The sequence below is a fragment of the Enhydra lutris genome, unplaced genomic scaffold (assembly GCF_002288905.1).
Source record: "Enhydra lutris kenyoni isolate GAN:26980312 unplaced genomic scaffold, ASM228890v2 scaffoldscaffold45, whole genome shotgun sequence".
NCBI classification, from domain to species: Eukaryota; Metazoa; Chordata; class Mammalia; order Carnivora; family Mustelidae; genus Enhydra; species Enhydra lutris.
The window spans coordinates 14,316,320-14,332,092 of NW_019154129.1; the positions used below are offsets into that span (position 1 = coordinate 14,316,320).

At 62.3% G+C, this 15,773-nt stretch overlaps 1 protein-coding gene across 1 annotated transcript; it reads left to right on the plus strand.

Moving 5' to 3' along the window:
* Positions 1–521: 521 nt before the first annotated feature.
* Positions 522–6,542, plus strand: LOC111156215 (heparan sulfate-glucosamine 3-sulfotransferase 6). Its single transcript, XM_022516957.1, has 2 exons — positions 522–934; positions 5,879–6,542. Exons 1-2 carry the CDS (start codon positions 522–524, stop codon positions 6,492–6,494), a joined length of 1,029 nt encoding a protein of 342 aa, XP_022372665.1. The 3' UTR covers positions 6,495–6,542.
* The last annotated feature ends 9,231 nt before the right edge of the window (positions 6,543–15,773 follow it).

The window sequence follows — 15,773 nt, forward strand, 5'->3', positions numbered from 1 at the left end:
CTCCCTCTTCTCCCCTCGGACTTCCCTCGACTCCCGGGAACCCTTCTGCGCAGTAGGGCCCAGGTCCACGAGCCTCGGTGATCCACTGGCTCCGCCCGCGCACCTGCTGCTTCCCCCTGGTCCGGGAGGGGCCGGGATCCATCTTCTAAGGCACTTCAGTCCTGTCACGGCCCTGAGACCCGACCCGTCGCCGCAGCATCCAGGCGCGTAACGGTGATGACCCTGGAGCCGAGCGGGCGGGAGCCCAGGATCTCGGGGAGGGCGCGACTGCGTAGCCTCCGAGGCTCCAAATTGCGCCTGGGCCTTCACCAGCGCGGGCGAGTCCCTGGCAGAGCGGTGGTCCAGGGGGTGGGGCCACGGAGCTGGGCGGGGCCTCTAGGCCCCGCCCCCCGTCCTCTCCCTGCTGGCCGGGTGGCGGGGCGCAAAGCAGAAGCCGGGCGCGGGCTGGCTGAGCGCAGCACCGGCCGGGATGCGCTTCCTCCTGCACTCCCCGTTCCAGGGCCTGAGCGCGGCACAACCCCATGGCAGGTAGCGGCGGCGTGGGCGGCGGGGTCGGAGGCGGCCAGGGCGCGGGGGCCGGGCAGGGGGCCGCTCTGCGGGTGCCGCGTGCGCCGCCGCTGCTCGCCGCGCTGGTGCTCGGCGCCTACTGCCTCTGCAGCTTCCCGGGCCGCTGCCCGCCGGCCACCCGCGCCTCCGTGCCGGCCCCCGCGCGCGCTGAGCAGCTCCGCGCCGTCGGCAGCCCCGGGGCGCCAGGCCTGCCGGTGGCCAGCGGCCTCGGACGCCGGCGCTTCCCGCAGGCGCTCATCGTGGGCGTGAAGAAGGGCGGCACGCGCGCCCTGCTGGAGTTCCTGCGGCTGCACCCCGACGTCCGCGCGCTCGGCTCTGAGCCCCACTTCTTCGACAGGTGCTACGAGCGCGGCCTCGCCTGGTACCGGTGAGCGCCCGGCCTGTGCGCCCCGTCGGCTTCGGTGCGCGCCCTGGCGAGTGCCGTGGAACAACAGCACAATGGCCCCCTGGGGTCTCACTGGAGACACGGTGGGGTGAAGTATCCAGGGATCCGGGCTGAGACCAGCCTGGTGGGGAGCCGAGGCTTGACGTCGGGGACGCGGTCCCCCTGCATTGGGTTCCACAGAAAGGAGGAGCGGTCACTGGCCGGGGTTTCCCAGAAACTTTGAAAAGTCCAGGGAAAACCCTGGTTCAGGGTTAATGAGGGTTCTCAGCAAAACTGGAGGGGGGAGTTTCAATCCCGGAGGAGCAGTTTGAAGCGAGCGGGGCTTCAGCAGGCTTGGGAACGCTTCGTGCTCATCTGCCCTCCCCCGCTGGATCGCTCTGGGAAAGCATGTCTGACTTGTGGCCTGGTACCCCAAGAATTTTTCCTGTAGCCTCCTAGAAAATGTCTGCCCTCTCCCCCAGAGCCTCGGTTCTGGAAAGAGGACTTCTCGGTGGTTCTGGGGGTCTGGATAAATTCTGGGTTTTCTTTAGAAAGGGGGAAGAGGAGGGAATGGGGACCCCAGCCTCATGTCAAGGGCTCTGTAGTTGCCCTGCTGCTGTCTGGATGGTCTTGGGGTACCTTAGCAAAAGTGGGTGAGCACCCAATCCCGGCTGAAGCAGGGTGAGGCCCTGCCCTCTCTCTCCTTCAACTGTGCACAAGCCGGCCATGGTGCCCCGTCCCTTCCTGCGGGGAAATGAGGGCTTCCAAATGGAGAATGAGTCACCCCATTCCCTGTAGCTCTCACCTCATCCTTGCCGAGCTATGGGGCAGAGAGGACCCAGCCAAGGTCACCTGGTGAATTAACGGGGAGTGCGGGGTGGCAGGATCCAGACTCTTGACTCCCTAGTACACCAGTGGCCTCTTCCCAGATTCTCCCCCTACCCAACCCACCCCCCAGCCAGTCCTGGGACACTCCTACTTGTTATCTTTGCCTTTTGCCCTAAAATCACTCATGGGTTTGCGGGGGGCCTCAGTGCGAGCAGGGATCTTGAGCTCTGAAGGGTTGCTGCTGTTTGGGGTCCTAGGGAAGTCAGGTGGTGATGGGGAATCGAGTCCGTCCTTGGATCCAGCTGGCTGATCCCAGCATACTCGATGCTCAGGGAGAGACAGCCACCCCACTCTGATAGTGCGGCCGCATTCAAAAGCCTCCCCAATTCCCTGGCTGCTGTGCAGGGGGAGAGGAAGAGGAGGAAGGAGGGAAAGAAGAAGAGGAGGGGCAAAGGGGCGGAGGACACTCTGTCACCTAGAGTGAACTTCAGAGCCCACCCTGGCCCCCATGAGCGTTGACTACAGGAGCTGCAGTTGGGTGCTGAGCTGGGCTAATGAGGGTCTGCTGCAGGTTCATCCCAGAGGCTTCTCAGAGAGCCTGGGGTCCGCGGGCCCTGTCTGGCCCCCTCTGGGTACAGGCTCCAGTGCTGGGGAGGGTGAGGCACTTGAGAGGCAGGGAGTCCTGATTTTCAGCTCTGGGTAGGGGCTCTTCGGATCCTGGAGGGCCCGAGATGGGGGGGGGGCGTTCCAGAAGCATGTCTAACTCTGGTAGAGAAGAGCCTTTCTCCTTTCTCTTTTTCTGAGCCACCTCCTCTGGGGGGAGGGGTGGATGCAGAGAGTGTAGAGGCTCAGGTCCCAGGGGCCTCCATTAGTCCAGAGCTCTCTCCCAGGGCTGGCGAGTACCCCCGCTTCAACTGCCAAAGCAGAGCCAGCGGGAGCCAGGCTCACTGAGCTTCTGGGGTGTGTGTACTGACATGTGGAGGTGCACTTGCTGTGCTCCTGGCTGCCGTGTGCCTCTGGACCTGTCTGTCCTTTCCACCAGCTGTGAGTGTGCAGTGAGCCTCCAAAAATGCCCACCCCTGCCTCAGTGTCCCCTAAAGCAAAGAGGTTGCCCCGCCCTGGCCATGGTCTGGCAGTGTTGTCCGCTCTCAGGACCCTGGGTTGGACCTCCAGCGAGTGCAGAGCCCTGTTCTGGTTGGAGAGTTGGGGCAGGGAGTAGAAGAGGAGCGGCCAGTGCCCGCCGTGGAGGGAGGCAGGTGGGGGAACCCCCTGGCTCCGGGGCGCCCAAGCAGATAATGCAGGAGCAGTGAATTCGGGGTCTAAGTCTGTGGGGGGAGGGATCTGGGCTTCTGTGGGACTTACCTCCCCCTGCTCACCCGGAGAGAGGCTCATGGGACTGGGGACTTGAGGTCCCCACTCCCCCAGCACCACAGAGTTCCACACAGAAGCCAGGACTGGTTTCTGCTGGGTCCCAGGCTAGGCTGGATGGGGCCCAGCAGAGGTGTAGGATGGAGCTAGCGAGCAGCCAGCAGGGCTGAGGAGGAGAGAGTCGCCCAGGGCTGGACTGAAGCCGCAAGAAAATGTAGACCAGATGAACTTGGGGCGGGGTGAGGGGGGCTGTCCATACAGCAGCTTGTCACATGTTTGCCGTGTGGGGGTCAGTGTCTCGTTCCCTCTTTTCCTCCCTATTCTCTCTCATCTCCCCCAAATCCCCACCCCACCCTACCCCATTCCCCGGACCAGGCCTGCGGAGAGTCGTTGAACCCAAAGATCTCAGAGCTCAAAGCTGGTGTGTGGTGGGAGCGGGCCAGGAACATCATCCCCGCTCCTCCCCGCGGTGGGAGCCGAGGCACATCCACCAGTTTGCTCCTCTGACTTCCTCGGAGAGAGGCCGCAGTGGGTGGTGATGTCTTCCTTGTAGCCCCCCTCCCCTCCAGGCAGGAGTGAAGGGGAGGGGGATATTCAGAAGCCGAAGTGCCCAGTCTGCGAAGGAAAAGAGGGTGCACCCCTGAGGTCACTTGGTGCCTGGGGGATAGAAAGGATGGGAAGAGTGTGTCGAAGGTGGACGGGGTGTCCCTTGAGCAACCGAGGCCTTTGTCGTCCCCGAGGCAGGCGATGAAATGAGGCTTCTTCTTCTTCCTCTTCTTCTTTTTAAAAGATTTATTTATCTGGGCTGTGGCAGGGGCAGAAGCAGAGGGAGGGAGAGTCCCTGCTGAGCACAGAGCCCAGCACGGGGCTCGATCTCATGATCCCAAGGTCAAGACTTGAGCCGAAACCAAGAGTGGGTCACTGAACTGAATGGACCACCCGGCACCCCAGGGACGGTGACTTCCGATGTGGCCTGGCTCACTGTGTCTTTGTGGGTCTCAGCAGTGAGGTTCAGTGTGGGGAGACCTCCCTTCCCTCTTGTGGAAGCCCTGGGTTTCAGCCCTTGGTGTTGTTACCAGCCAAGCTCTCTCTGAACTTCACCTTTTGGAGGGGGAGGACTGGGGACTACTCCCAACTGGACTCCCAGCGGTGGGAGGCAGGCCGAGAGGTGCAGGGGCTCTGGGAACAGAATCCGAGCGGACCGCTGGGCAGCGGCTGCAGCCCAGGGTTGTAGGCTCGTGTCTGCCCTCTCCTTCCAGCTTCCTCCGTGAGCCTGTGTGCTTGCCTATCAGATGGGGCAGTGAGTGGCATAGAGGGAGTCCCAGCTCAGTCGTTCACGAAGACGGGGGAAGCAGAGCTGTCCCCATCGCTTCTGTAGATCCGCTCTGCCTGGAGCCTAGTTTTGGGTCGGGGGAGCTCCCATAGCTAGCAGACCATGTAGCCCACCTTGACCCCCCAGAGCCTCTGCAGGGTGTCAGGGAGCCAGTGGCAGGGCCTGGACTCCCACGTACACATTCCCGTCCCACCACCAGCACCATCCAAGCTAAGCACCCTAACTCGTGGGTCTGTGCATCTGGTCATCCACCTGACCTGAGTTTTCTTAGGGGTCTGAGCAGAGGGAGGAGACTCAGGCCCAGCCTCCTGGGGTCTTGCGTCTGCAGAGGGGTTCCCTAGGCTGGACAGAAACCTGAACTCCACCCTGTGGGTCAGCTCCCTGGCTGGGGCCCATCCTGTGGGCTGTGGGCCGGGTAGAGGCAGCTCCCTCAGAGGATAGGAGGCGGGGCCAGCCCACAGAGACCTCCCCTCCCTAGCACAGGTCTCAACAGCCTCTACCTCTGTTGACCTAGTTCCCGGCCCTCCCTCAGGGTTGTTTGCCCAGCTGGCCAGGCCACACCCAGCCCTGCCTCACCCTGTACTACCTGGTTTGCAGGTGTGGCCTCGGGACACTTCTCAGTGCACCTGCTTACCATCCCCGCCCCCCACAGCCCCGCTGCCTGCCCAGCCTTCGGAATGGACTGCCCCAGGTTTGGGGTGGTCAGTGGGTTGTCACCGATCACCACCCCAGAACCTTGGGATGGGGTCGGTGCTCCCCTCCCCGGACCAGAAATGCTGCAGCCTTGCCCTCTGGGGTGTAAGCCAGGTCTGGGAGGTCCATGCAGCTGGGGACTTGGGATGGGTACTCAGGCCACCGCGCTCACTGTTCTCCAGTGTGCGACGGCTCCATTCTGACCTGTTCTGATCCATTCTGATCCGGTCCAGGTCAGTGAGAATTAGCAGGGCTGTAATCAGAGGCCAGAGAGGCTGTGCCGGGCTGGGGGGCGCTGCCCTCTGTTGGGGACACTTGTCAGTAGGCAAGGCAGGTGGGACTATGTGGGGCACAGGGTCAGGCCGCGGGCCTCGCGGAGACCCAGCAGTGTTGGGTGTGGGTGCAGTCCAGCTTGGGGGGGGGTCCCAGCAGAGGTGTGGGACCGAGCCGGCTAGCAGCCAGCAGGGCTGAGGAGAAGAGAGAGTCACCCGGGGCTGTGCGGGGGACACCCAGCCCGAGTACAGGGGAGCCTATGTTTGGGCCGGGTGTCCCCATGGCCTATATCCCAGGCTTCCCACCCAAGCACCTAGGATGGGTGGGTTTGCTGGGGAAGGCTTGCCCGCCTTGGAGGTTTGGGATGTCCGTGGAGGAAGGGGAGGTTTGTCCTGGGTCTCCTGGGGGCCAGTACTCGCTCTCACCTACTTCTCCTCACCCCTGTTGCCCAGGAGCCTGATGCCACGCACCCTGGAGGGGCAGATCACCATGGAGAAAACCCCCAGCTACTTCGTGACGCGGGAAGCTCCCGGCCGCATCCACGGCATGTCTCCGGACACGAAGCTGATCGTGGTGGTGCGGAACCCCGTGACTCGGGCCATCTCCGACTATGCCCAGACGCTCTCCAAGACCCCGGGCCTGCCCAGCTTCCGGGCTCTGGCCTTCCGCCACGGCCTGGGCCCGGTGGACACGGCCTGGAGTGCCGTACGCATCGGCCTGTACGCGCAGCACCTGGACAACTGGCTGCGTTTCTTCCCACTGTCCCGCTTCCTGTTCGTCAGCGGCGAGCGCCTGGTCAGCGACCCGGCCGGAGAGCTAGGCCGGGTGCAGGACTTCCTGGGCCTCAGACGGGTGGTCACGGACAAGCACTTTTACTTCAACACCACCAAGGGCTTCCCCTGCCTCAAGAAGGCGCAGGGGAGCGGCCGCCCGCGCTGCCTGGGCAAATCCAAGGGCCGGCCCCACCCCCGGGTGCCGTCGGCGGTGGTCCAGCGGCTGCGGGACTTCTACCGGCCCTTCAACCGCAAGTTCTACCAGATGACTGGCCAGGACTTTGGCTGGGACTGAGCAGGACAGGCCAGCCCGTGTCCTGCCGGGGGACACTCAGGAACTGCAGTTCATGCCCGTCTCCCGGCCAGAGCCGCCCGTGTTCAGATGATGGGTAGAGAAAACTATTTAGGAAATACAGTTTGGATCTGTGTTCTTCCACACAAGCCTTGAAGGCTGCAACATGGGGGTTGGAGGGGGCCCCGTACAGGGAAGTGGTCATCACACCAGCTCTCCATGCAGGGCACTGTTCCCGTGCCAGGCATGGTCCCAAACCCAGGTCTCACACATGACTTGGGGTGTGCAGTGAGCTTGGCTGCATGTAACAGATGAGGCCCTGGGGCTCAGAGAGATTTAGAGCCTGCCCAGCTACACACAGCTTAGACCTATGGTTCTGGGGGCGGCCCTCGGGCTCTCTGGTCAGCCCTGGGATGCTGAGCTAGGTTGTCCCCATGTTCCGGATGAGGACACAGAGGCCCGAGGTGGCCCACTTGAGGCCTGGGGCAGGATTAATGTTGGATCTCTCCAATGACTACCCCTGTGACCTCAGCTGATTGCACATCTTAGTGCCCATTCCACGCTTCCTCCTGGAAATCTGGTGAAGTTGCCCAAGAGTGAGTGTGATGGGCAGTGGGGGGGTGGTTCTAACAGCGTCCAAGCGGTGGGGACAGTCTGGCACCGCCCACAACAGGCCACGCCCACAACAGGCCACAACTACGTGGCTCTTACCACCCTCCAGACCCAGAGCTCTACAGGAAGTGACCATTTAATGGGTCCCACCCTCCCACCTCACCCCACCCCCCCCCCCCCCCCCCCCCCCCCCCCCGGCCCTGGATGCCCTGGTTCTGTGTGTGACAGGCTCTCTCCCCTGGGGGATGGGCCCAGGTGCGTGCTCAGCTCCTGAGTTAGGCCCCACTGGGCTGGGCGGTGCTCTCCGGTGCCCTAGCCGCCCCTGCCCCCTGGAGATCGAAGGCCCCAGCCACAGTGCTGCCTGCCAGGTGTTCACAGACTGCCCCGACGATGGCCTCCAGGGACGCTTAGGCCCAAACCTGACATGGCCAGGTTTTGGGACCAGGCTGCCTCCTCTGCACCCCGGGCCAGGGGTCCATATCAAATCCTTGGTCCTGATGTGGCCTGTCCATCCCCTGGCTACTCGCAGCAGCTGTGTGTCCTGGGCCCCAGAGTCGAAATGAGGGAGGATTTCCAGGGATGCAGGAGCCCCTCTTTCTGGCTGACTGCGAACCGGGGGCTGGGGTCAGCTGAGAAGAAGGAGCAACAGGACGTGGGGAGGGAGATGGGGCCTCTGCCCTCTGCAGCCTGGAGCCCTGCCCTTGTTTCTGCTGGTTCTGGGCCCAGAAGACACTCCTGTCTGGACTGTCCTGAGGGCCTAGCACTGTCTCTAGGCTCCACCACCAGGGTCAGGCCAGGGGCAGCACTGGGAGCTGCTCCCGAGAGACCTTGCTGGAAATGTAGTGGGCAGATGTGGACGTGATGTTCCTGTGCCCTCCTCCCCAGCTCTGACCTCTGATGTGGGTGCGTGGGGGGCACTGGCCAAAGTTGCAGTGACCATGCGGAGGAAGGAATCCCTGCTGGGGGGCAAGCACTGGGCTTGGTGGCTCCAGCCCCATTCCCAGGGCTGTGGCCCCACTTAGTGACCACGTGGTAGCCTGCCCCGGGCTGCACGGGCAGGAGGGGAGTCAGGAGCCTAGCTCCCAGCCTGGTCCATGCCTGTCTCCCCTTCTTCCCAGACACACCCTTGTCAGACGTCTACCAGCTCGTGCCAGGGCGGCTCTAGGACGCCTCTTTTGTTCTCCTACGACAGGCTTCTTAGCTTGCACGGCAGCTGAGTGCCGTGCACTTAGGGGGTGTCCTCAGAGTAAACCAGATCCCATTATTTTAAAACACTCCAGTCTTCTCCCCCCACCCCCATGGCCTTCAGAATGAAAACCAGATGCCTGACCGCAGCCTTGCAGGCTCCTGGAGGCCTGCTCCTGCCCCCCAGCCTGCACGCTCCTCTCGTCCCGATCTTCTGCCTGTCAGCTCCTTCCACCTGCCAAGGCCCGGGTCCCCTTGGCCCACGCTGTTCCCTGCGGCTGGAATGCCTTTCCTCACAGAAGGCACAGACAGGCAGGGCGCCAGCCTTCGAAAGGGGCAACTGTGCTCTCTTCCTGGGCTCGTTTCCTCCCCACACTTCGAGTCCCTTTCCCGAGCTCCCTGACGTGACCCACTTTCCCCTTCCTGAAGCTTCTTGGAAGCAGAACTATGGGACTCACTCGTTCGTCTGGCTTCGGTGCCCAGAAGGCAGACTGGGAACAGGGAAGACAGAGGGTGGCCTGGCCCGTTCTGGTCTTCCCCCTCCCCGTGGAAACGTGCCCGGCCGCCAACGCCCAGAGCCAGGTGCCCGGCTGGGGCTCGGAACACACTGAGGGCAGATGTGGTGGGTCCTCCCGGCTGCGTGTGGGGGTGGGTCTCTGTGGGAGAGTCATCGGCCTTTAATTAAAGTCCCTAAATTGTTTCCCCAGCTGCTCAGTGGGTTTTCCATGTTGGAATGTTCCAGATGGGGCGAGAAGTGCTGATTCAGTTACCTTCTTCCTGCTCTGCTCCGTGGAGGAGAAAGGCCCGGGACTCCTGCACTCCTCCTAAGCCAGCCACATTGGGATGGGGAGGTGGGGCTGGGGGTCCTCACCGGCCCCAGGCCCTTGGGCCATGGTGGGTAGAGGCTGGGGGCCCGCCAGGACAGGCAGGTGTGTCTGGTGTGGGGTGAGTACAGAGTTCTTTACCCTGTACCTTCTGCATGTGGGCACTGGGCACCCCGAGCCGACCCCAGCCTGAGCAGCCTCCGGCTGGGCTGGGGAGCTTCCGGCCCCGGGTCTGCCTCCCTGCAGGCCCAGCAGCACGTCCCTGTGGTGAATCTTCATTCCGGCTGAGGAGAGGGGACCCAGGAAGTGCCAGTGGCGTGCCCTGCCCTCTTCCTTATCCTTATACCCGCATTGCTGGAGTGCTCGCCGGCTGCCAGCCCATCATCGTGGGGGGCCTGGCTTCTCCCTCCCCTGAAGGATGCGGGAACCCAGCTGCAATCAGCTGCTCACTCCTGTCCTCCTGTGAGGGGGTCCCTGTCTCCAGGGCTGGAGGGTCTGCTTGCTTCCTTCCCAGGCTTCTAAGACTGGCTGCAGGGCAGGCCCGGATCTGGGAGGGGAGCCTGGAAAGAGGGGTACCATTCTGGGCAGCACCTGTGAGCCCCTTTCCCCCCAAGAGCAGGGGTGCTCTGGGGAAAGGCCTGTCTTCCTGGTCCCTGTGGCCAGTCCCCATGTCCCGGCATGGACACCTCTGGGACCTGTCCCCTCAGCCAGATCCAGAGGCCTTTCCAAAGTCTAGATGGCCTCTTTCTTGGGAGCTCCTTGTTCCTCTTCCTTAATAGGTGACCAGATCCCTCCCCATCGCCACCCCTTCCAGCCCCACTGCCAGGACGGGCCCGGAAAAGCATGCAGACCCTTGACGCTGTCCTGTGGGTGGCCGTCCAAACTCTGGATGCGCTCTGTGTCCACGGACGCGCGCAGTAAGTGGCTGGGAATTTGCCGACGCGTGAACCCTATGGTTCACTTCTGCAGGACTCTCCCTTTCTAGAAGTTTTCTCTTAAATTGTCATGGGCCGACTCCTGAAGACTCTGTCCTTGGGGGCAAAAACCCAGGCCAGAGGGTGGGTTGGGGGCCCGAGGGAGGCTGGGGTGGAGGGACAGAGCCTGAGGACCCAACGACTCAGACTCCATCCTATCCCTCTCAGTCCCTCGAGCGACCCAGCCCAGCCTTGAAAGGCCGGGGCTGGGGGAGGGGCCCTCCAGTAGGAAGCCTCCTGTGGCCTGCAGTCATTCATGCTTCTCCCTGGGGCTCTCGGATTCCAAAGTCACCCTTTCTCTATTTCCCATGTACCTTCCTGCAGCCTGCCAGAGCCCAGCCGTGCCCAGGCAGGGGGGTCCCTGCAGGTGCAGAGCCGCTGGGCAGTGGTCAGGGGATGGAGGGCTGCTTAAGGAAAACCATGAGTGTAAAGCAGACCCTTCGTGTATGTTCCCGGGAGGTTTACAAACCATGGTACAGATGAGAATGCCCACAATGTCCACAGCCACGTGACACACCGGAGCGGAAGGTGGAAACAATCCAGTGTCCATCCACAGAAGAACAGATACACAGAATGTGGTCTCCCCAGGCCCTGGGCTCTTCTTCAGCCATGGAAAGGGTTGAAGCTCTGATGTGGTCCACGGCGTGAATGCATCTTGGGAACAGTATGTAACTGTATGTAGCAGTATGTAACTTGTCACCCCGCACAGGCATTGTCCAGATGCCAGGACAAGAGGCCGGGGCTCTGCTCCCCCTCAGAGCCAAGCTCCTGGCTTTGAGGCTGAGAGATTTTTTTTCTTTAAGATTTTATTTATTTATTTGACAGACAGAGATCACAAGCAGGCAGAGAGGCAGGCAGAGAGACATGGAGGAAGCAGGCTCCCTGCTGAGCAGAGAGCCCGATGCGGGGCTCGATCCCAGGACCCTGAGATCATGACCTGAGCCGAAGGCAGAGGCTTTAACCCACTGAGCCACCCAGGCGCCCCTGAGAGATGTTTTTATACGGGCTTAAACAGAGCCACGTTGCATGGGCTCTCTGCTGGAAAACTCAGTTAAATAGGACAGTTCACGCCACACTGTTGCAGGAGGATTTCCACCTCAAGTATCTTGCCGAAGAGGCCAGTGGCTCTGGGATCTCGTTCTCGCTGCCTCTCTGCTCCCGACCCCCTGCCACAGCCCCGAGCCCCGGGGATCGGGTCCAACCCTGCTGCCTCTCTTCTGGCTTCCAAGAGGGAGGACAGGGCATTTGAGGGAGAGCCTGTCTGGAGAGGTACCCTTTGGCCAACCACCGGTGGGGAAGCCCCTGTTCTGCGAGGGGATGGGAGACGGAGTGGAGCGACCCCGCAGCCCACGAGTCCTTGGCCAGCCACACCCGTCTGTTCGGGAGAAGCATCTGGAAACTGTCTGGCCCCCGTCTCACTGTCTGGAGCAGGGTGGGGAGCCTCCTTATACAGGGGGTGTATGGGGCTGCAAAGCAGGGAGACACACAGGTGCAGATGGCAGGCAGGCCCGGAAGAGCAAACCCGGATGACTTTGTGCCCCGGCAGCCCACAGCCTCGTGCTGCGCTCAGAAAGAAGGGGAAAGAAGGGAAGGAAGCAGAGGCCAACGATCATAATGCGTGTGGCGTTTCCTGCGCCGGGAGGAGCGTGGGACAGCTGTTAGCACGGGCCGCACCGGGCAGACATTCATCAGGGTTAGTCTGTCCCTTCATCCGGAAGCTGTGTCAGTAACCCCATTTTACAGATGGGTAAACCGAGGCTATGTGGGCTGTGTGTGTGTGTGTGTGTGTGTGCACGTGTGATGGGAGCTCTTAGAGCATGCACACCTCCGCTCACTGCTCATGGCTGACCGAGTTGCAGTGGGAGGGGTCCAAGCGGAACCCCCTCAGAGCCGTACCTCTGGGGTACAGGTGTGGCTGGCAGTGGCGCTCTGAGATGGCTGTTGCCGTGCACAGCTGTAAGTGTCCCCGGCCCAGGATGTGGTGGGGGACCTGTGAATTCAGTGGGCGTCCCTCTCGTGTTTCAGGTGCGAATCGGCCGACTTTGCGTTTCGTAAGGGGGAGAGTCCAGAGTGGGCCTGACCTAATTAATCAGTGAGATGTTGGAAAGAGGTCGAGGTCAATGGGTTTGGGGTGAGGACGAGCCGTACAGCGGGGGTGGGCGCCCGGCCTTAGGGATGCACTGCCCCCGAGTCGCTCACTTTAACACGGTTCATTTTACGTTATGTGAATTTCACCGCAATAAAACACAGCCACAAAGGGAGTGTCATAGCACGGGCAGCACCAAACCCTGCCCACGGGGTGACTCTCATTTATTTCTCAGAGTTCTGGGAACTGGAAGGCTGGCATCGGGGTGCTGACAGGTCGGGTGGGGCCCACTTGCCGGCTTGCGGACGGCTGTTGTCCAGGCCTCCCGTGGTTGGGAACAGAGGGAGGAAGAGCCCTTGTGTCTCCTCTTGGGGGTGTCAGATCCCATTCCCGGGGCTGCCCCGTCAGGCTCTTACCACTCTCCATGGCCCTGCCCCTAACGCTGTCGCCTGGGGGGTGGTGTTGCAACATATGAGTTTTGGGGGACACTTGTAGTTCCTAACAGGGGATCAGAAAGGCAGGGCAGCCGTCCCAGCGACCCGGTTGCTGGCCTGGCGGAAAACCAGCAGTATTCTGCGAGGGGCTTCAAGGGCCCCGGCGGGAGGGACTGCGGGCTTCCTCTCTGAGCCCAGAGTGGCCCTGGCCCGGCGAGCCCCAGCCAGCGGCTTCAGTCTTACAAACTCAAGGAAATGAGTTCTGTCGACGACCGCAGGAGCCTGGGAGGGTCCCCGGGGCCTCAGACGCTGGCCTGGCCAGCATCTGGACGGGCGCGCACAGAAACAGCGAGGCCGTAAGCGGGTCTGTCCTAAGCGGCTGAATTTGTGCTCATTTGTTATGTGGCACCGGAAATGAAGACAACAGGGTCGGCGGACCAGGAAGAATGTTCCGGAACCGTTTGTTACGCGGCACCGAAAATGAAGATAACAGGGTGGGCGGACCGGGAAGAATGTTCCGGAAGTGAGGAGCCAGGCTCGGACACGGTTCGTGCCGTGCCGCACTCATTTTCTGGACCGTGAGCGTGTGGAGAAGGATCCGGAAGCTTAAGGATGGTGGTTGCGTCCACACCGGTGGCTCCTGCCATGGGCCCACGTGAGGGGGCCACTTGCCCAAGTCACCTACCCTGCCCCTACTCCCCAGGAAGGCTGGCGCTGCTCCAGGTGAGACCCCGTGGGGTGCAGCCTGGTTTTTATTAAGTATCATAAGCTCGGGGTTAATCCTGCCCAGAAACAAACATTTATTCCGTCCTGAGGTACACACCAGGGCTTTAGGACTCAAGTCCTCCTCAGGGGCTCATATCCCAAGGCAGAGCCTGGAGTCTGGAGGACAGGGAGGGCAGGGAAGGACACCCCAGCCCTGCCGGCCACCTGGGAGTGGGCAGAGGATGGCGTGAGCGCTCTGTGTCCCTGTCCAGCCGCTGCGAGGGGTTGTGTAAGGGTGTGTGGGGCCCCGGAAGCTTTTCTGGGGACGTTTCTGGCCCCGTGACAGGCTCCGTGTGGCTCAGGCAGAGCTGACTCAGGACCGAGGTCCCCGCTCGGTGAGGAACCCCCTCACAGCCCTGTGCGTGGGCAGAGTGGGAAACTGAGGCTGGAACTCGGGCCTTCCGTGGGAGGAGGCATGGCCAGGGCAGCTGACCACAGGGGTCCGTGCTGGGTTACATAGGGTCCCCCCCAAAGTCATGTCTACCCAGAGCCTGTGGCCGTGACCTTGTTTGGAAACAGGGCCTTTGCAGTTGCAATTCATTAAGGGTTTCAAGGTGAGAGCATCCTGGTGGGCCCTGAATTCAGGGCCTGGTGTCCTTGTAGAAAGAGACAGAGAAGCGGCCCTGTGAGGACACCGGCGGGAAGAAGGGCCTGCGGTCCCAGGGGAGCCCGGCCTCCAGAGCGGTGGGGACTCACATCTGGGTTGAAAGTCCCCCGGCGTGTGCTACTTGGCTGAGGCAGCCCAGGACACTAACCAGGCTTGGAGAAGGAGTTGTCCAAGCTTTGCCCACCCCATGTGGGTCATGGACGCGGGTCCGCGCTGGGCAGGGCTGCCTGCACGTGTGGGGGATGCGGCAGGGCGTCTGGAACCGCGAGGGGCCCGACGGTGGGAGAGAGGGAGGGCTTCCCATGGGGGAAGGGTCTGCTGCCAGCCAGAAGCCGCTCTCCCGCCCGCCGGGAGCCAGGCTGCAGACATTGCAGACAACCCCAGCGTCAGATGGCCGTAGGGGCCGGACGGCTGTCTTGGCTACTTCCCCTTACCCCGCTGGTGAGGGAGGCATGCCTGCCCTCGGCTTCTGGGCCGGTGGACACGCAGCACCTGGTACTGGACAGATGAGACGGATAGTGGTTTTACCGGTCCCGCGTCCTAATGGCCCAGGCCACTCAGCCACGGCCGTGGCGACCGGGAACAGAGGGAGCCAGCAGGGGCTGCGGGGGCAGGCTGTGTAGGAACAGGAGGGCGAGGTGCCCCCCCACTTCCCCGGGAAGGACCTGCTGTGTTTGTGGGAACCATGTCACGGGCCGGTGGGGCATCCGAAGGCCACTCACTGCTCAGGGACGGTGGGAGCCGGGCTCCATCTGGTAAGGGCGACCTTTCCATGGAAGCCAGGGGCAGAGCGGGGTGGGACGGCAGTTAGGCCCTCAAGGAGCCTCCCGGGTCTCAGATGTCCAGGCAGCAAGTAATATGCGTTCTTAATGGGAGGCCTTACACCGAAGGTGCCTGGGACCCTGCACAGTGGGGGCCGTGGCCTCCCTGTGGCTGGCTCCTGGGGGACGACCCGGTGTCACCAGCGGGATCAGTGTGCGAACAGGGGCCATGGTTCTTCCCTAGAACCATCTCTCTCCTCCCCCTTCCTCTGACTGCTTCCGCTGACTTCCTTATCTGAATGGGATTCTCCTGTGCAAACACCTGCGGTGCCCCCGCCCAGGGTGCAGATCCCCCGGGGAGGCTGCTGGTGGGGACTTCATGGCTCCCAAATACTGGTCTGTATATTCTTCTCCTCTCTCTGGGGACGCGCAGCGCAACGCCAGGCCCCGCCGCCGGACGCGGTCATGATCGAAGCTGTAGTTCGTGGTCGGTCACGGGCACGCCGCGTTTGCCAGCCAAGGCCACTGCACCTGCTGCCCGTCACCTGTCGGCAGACCCTGTGTTCTCCCTGCTTCTGGGGCTCAGACCCCAGAAACACGGCCGAGTGGGTTCCCTCGTCCCTGGGCTTCCCAAAGTTCCTCTTAGGAAGGAAGGCGTCACCCTCTCTTCCCCGGGGAAGTTAACCTCCTGTGAAACGTGATTTGCCAGGAAGAAAACATTTTGTCTGCTCCTGGGAGGACAGTGTGGGGCTCCGGGGCCTGTCTCCGTTGCTTGGAACCCACTGCAGGAGACTCCCCTGTTCAGCCCTGGACAGATGGGGCAGAAAATCGATGGTTTCGCTCTGCTGACGGTGGGGACACAGCTCCGGCTGCCCTGGGGGCAGGGGTGAGTGCAGCGGGCCAGCGGCAGCTGGGGGTGCCCCCACCCCAGAGAGTGGGGCCTTTCTGTGTGTGTTTTATGTTTGAAAAACTTCCTTATGAAAGAATTGTCGGTTCACAGAAGAATCCCAGAGATAGGTGGAGGGGCTCCCGTG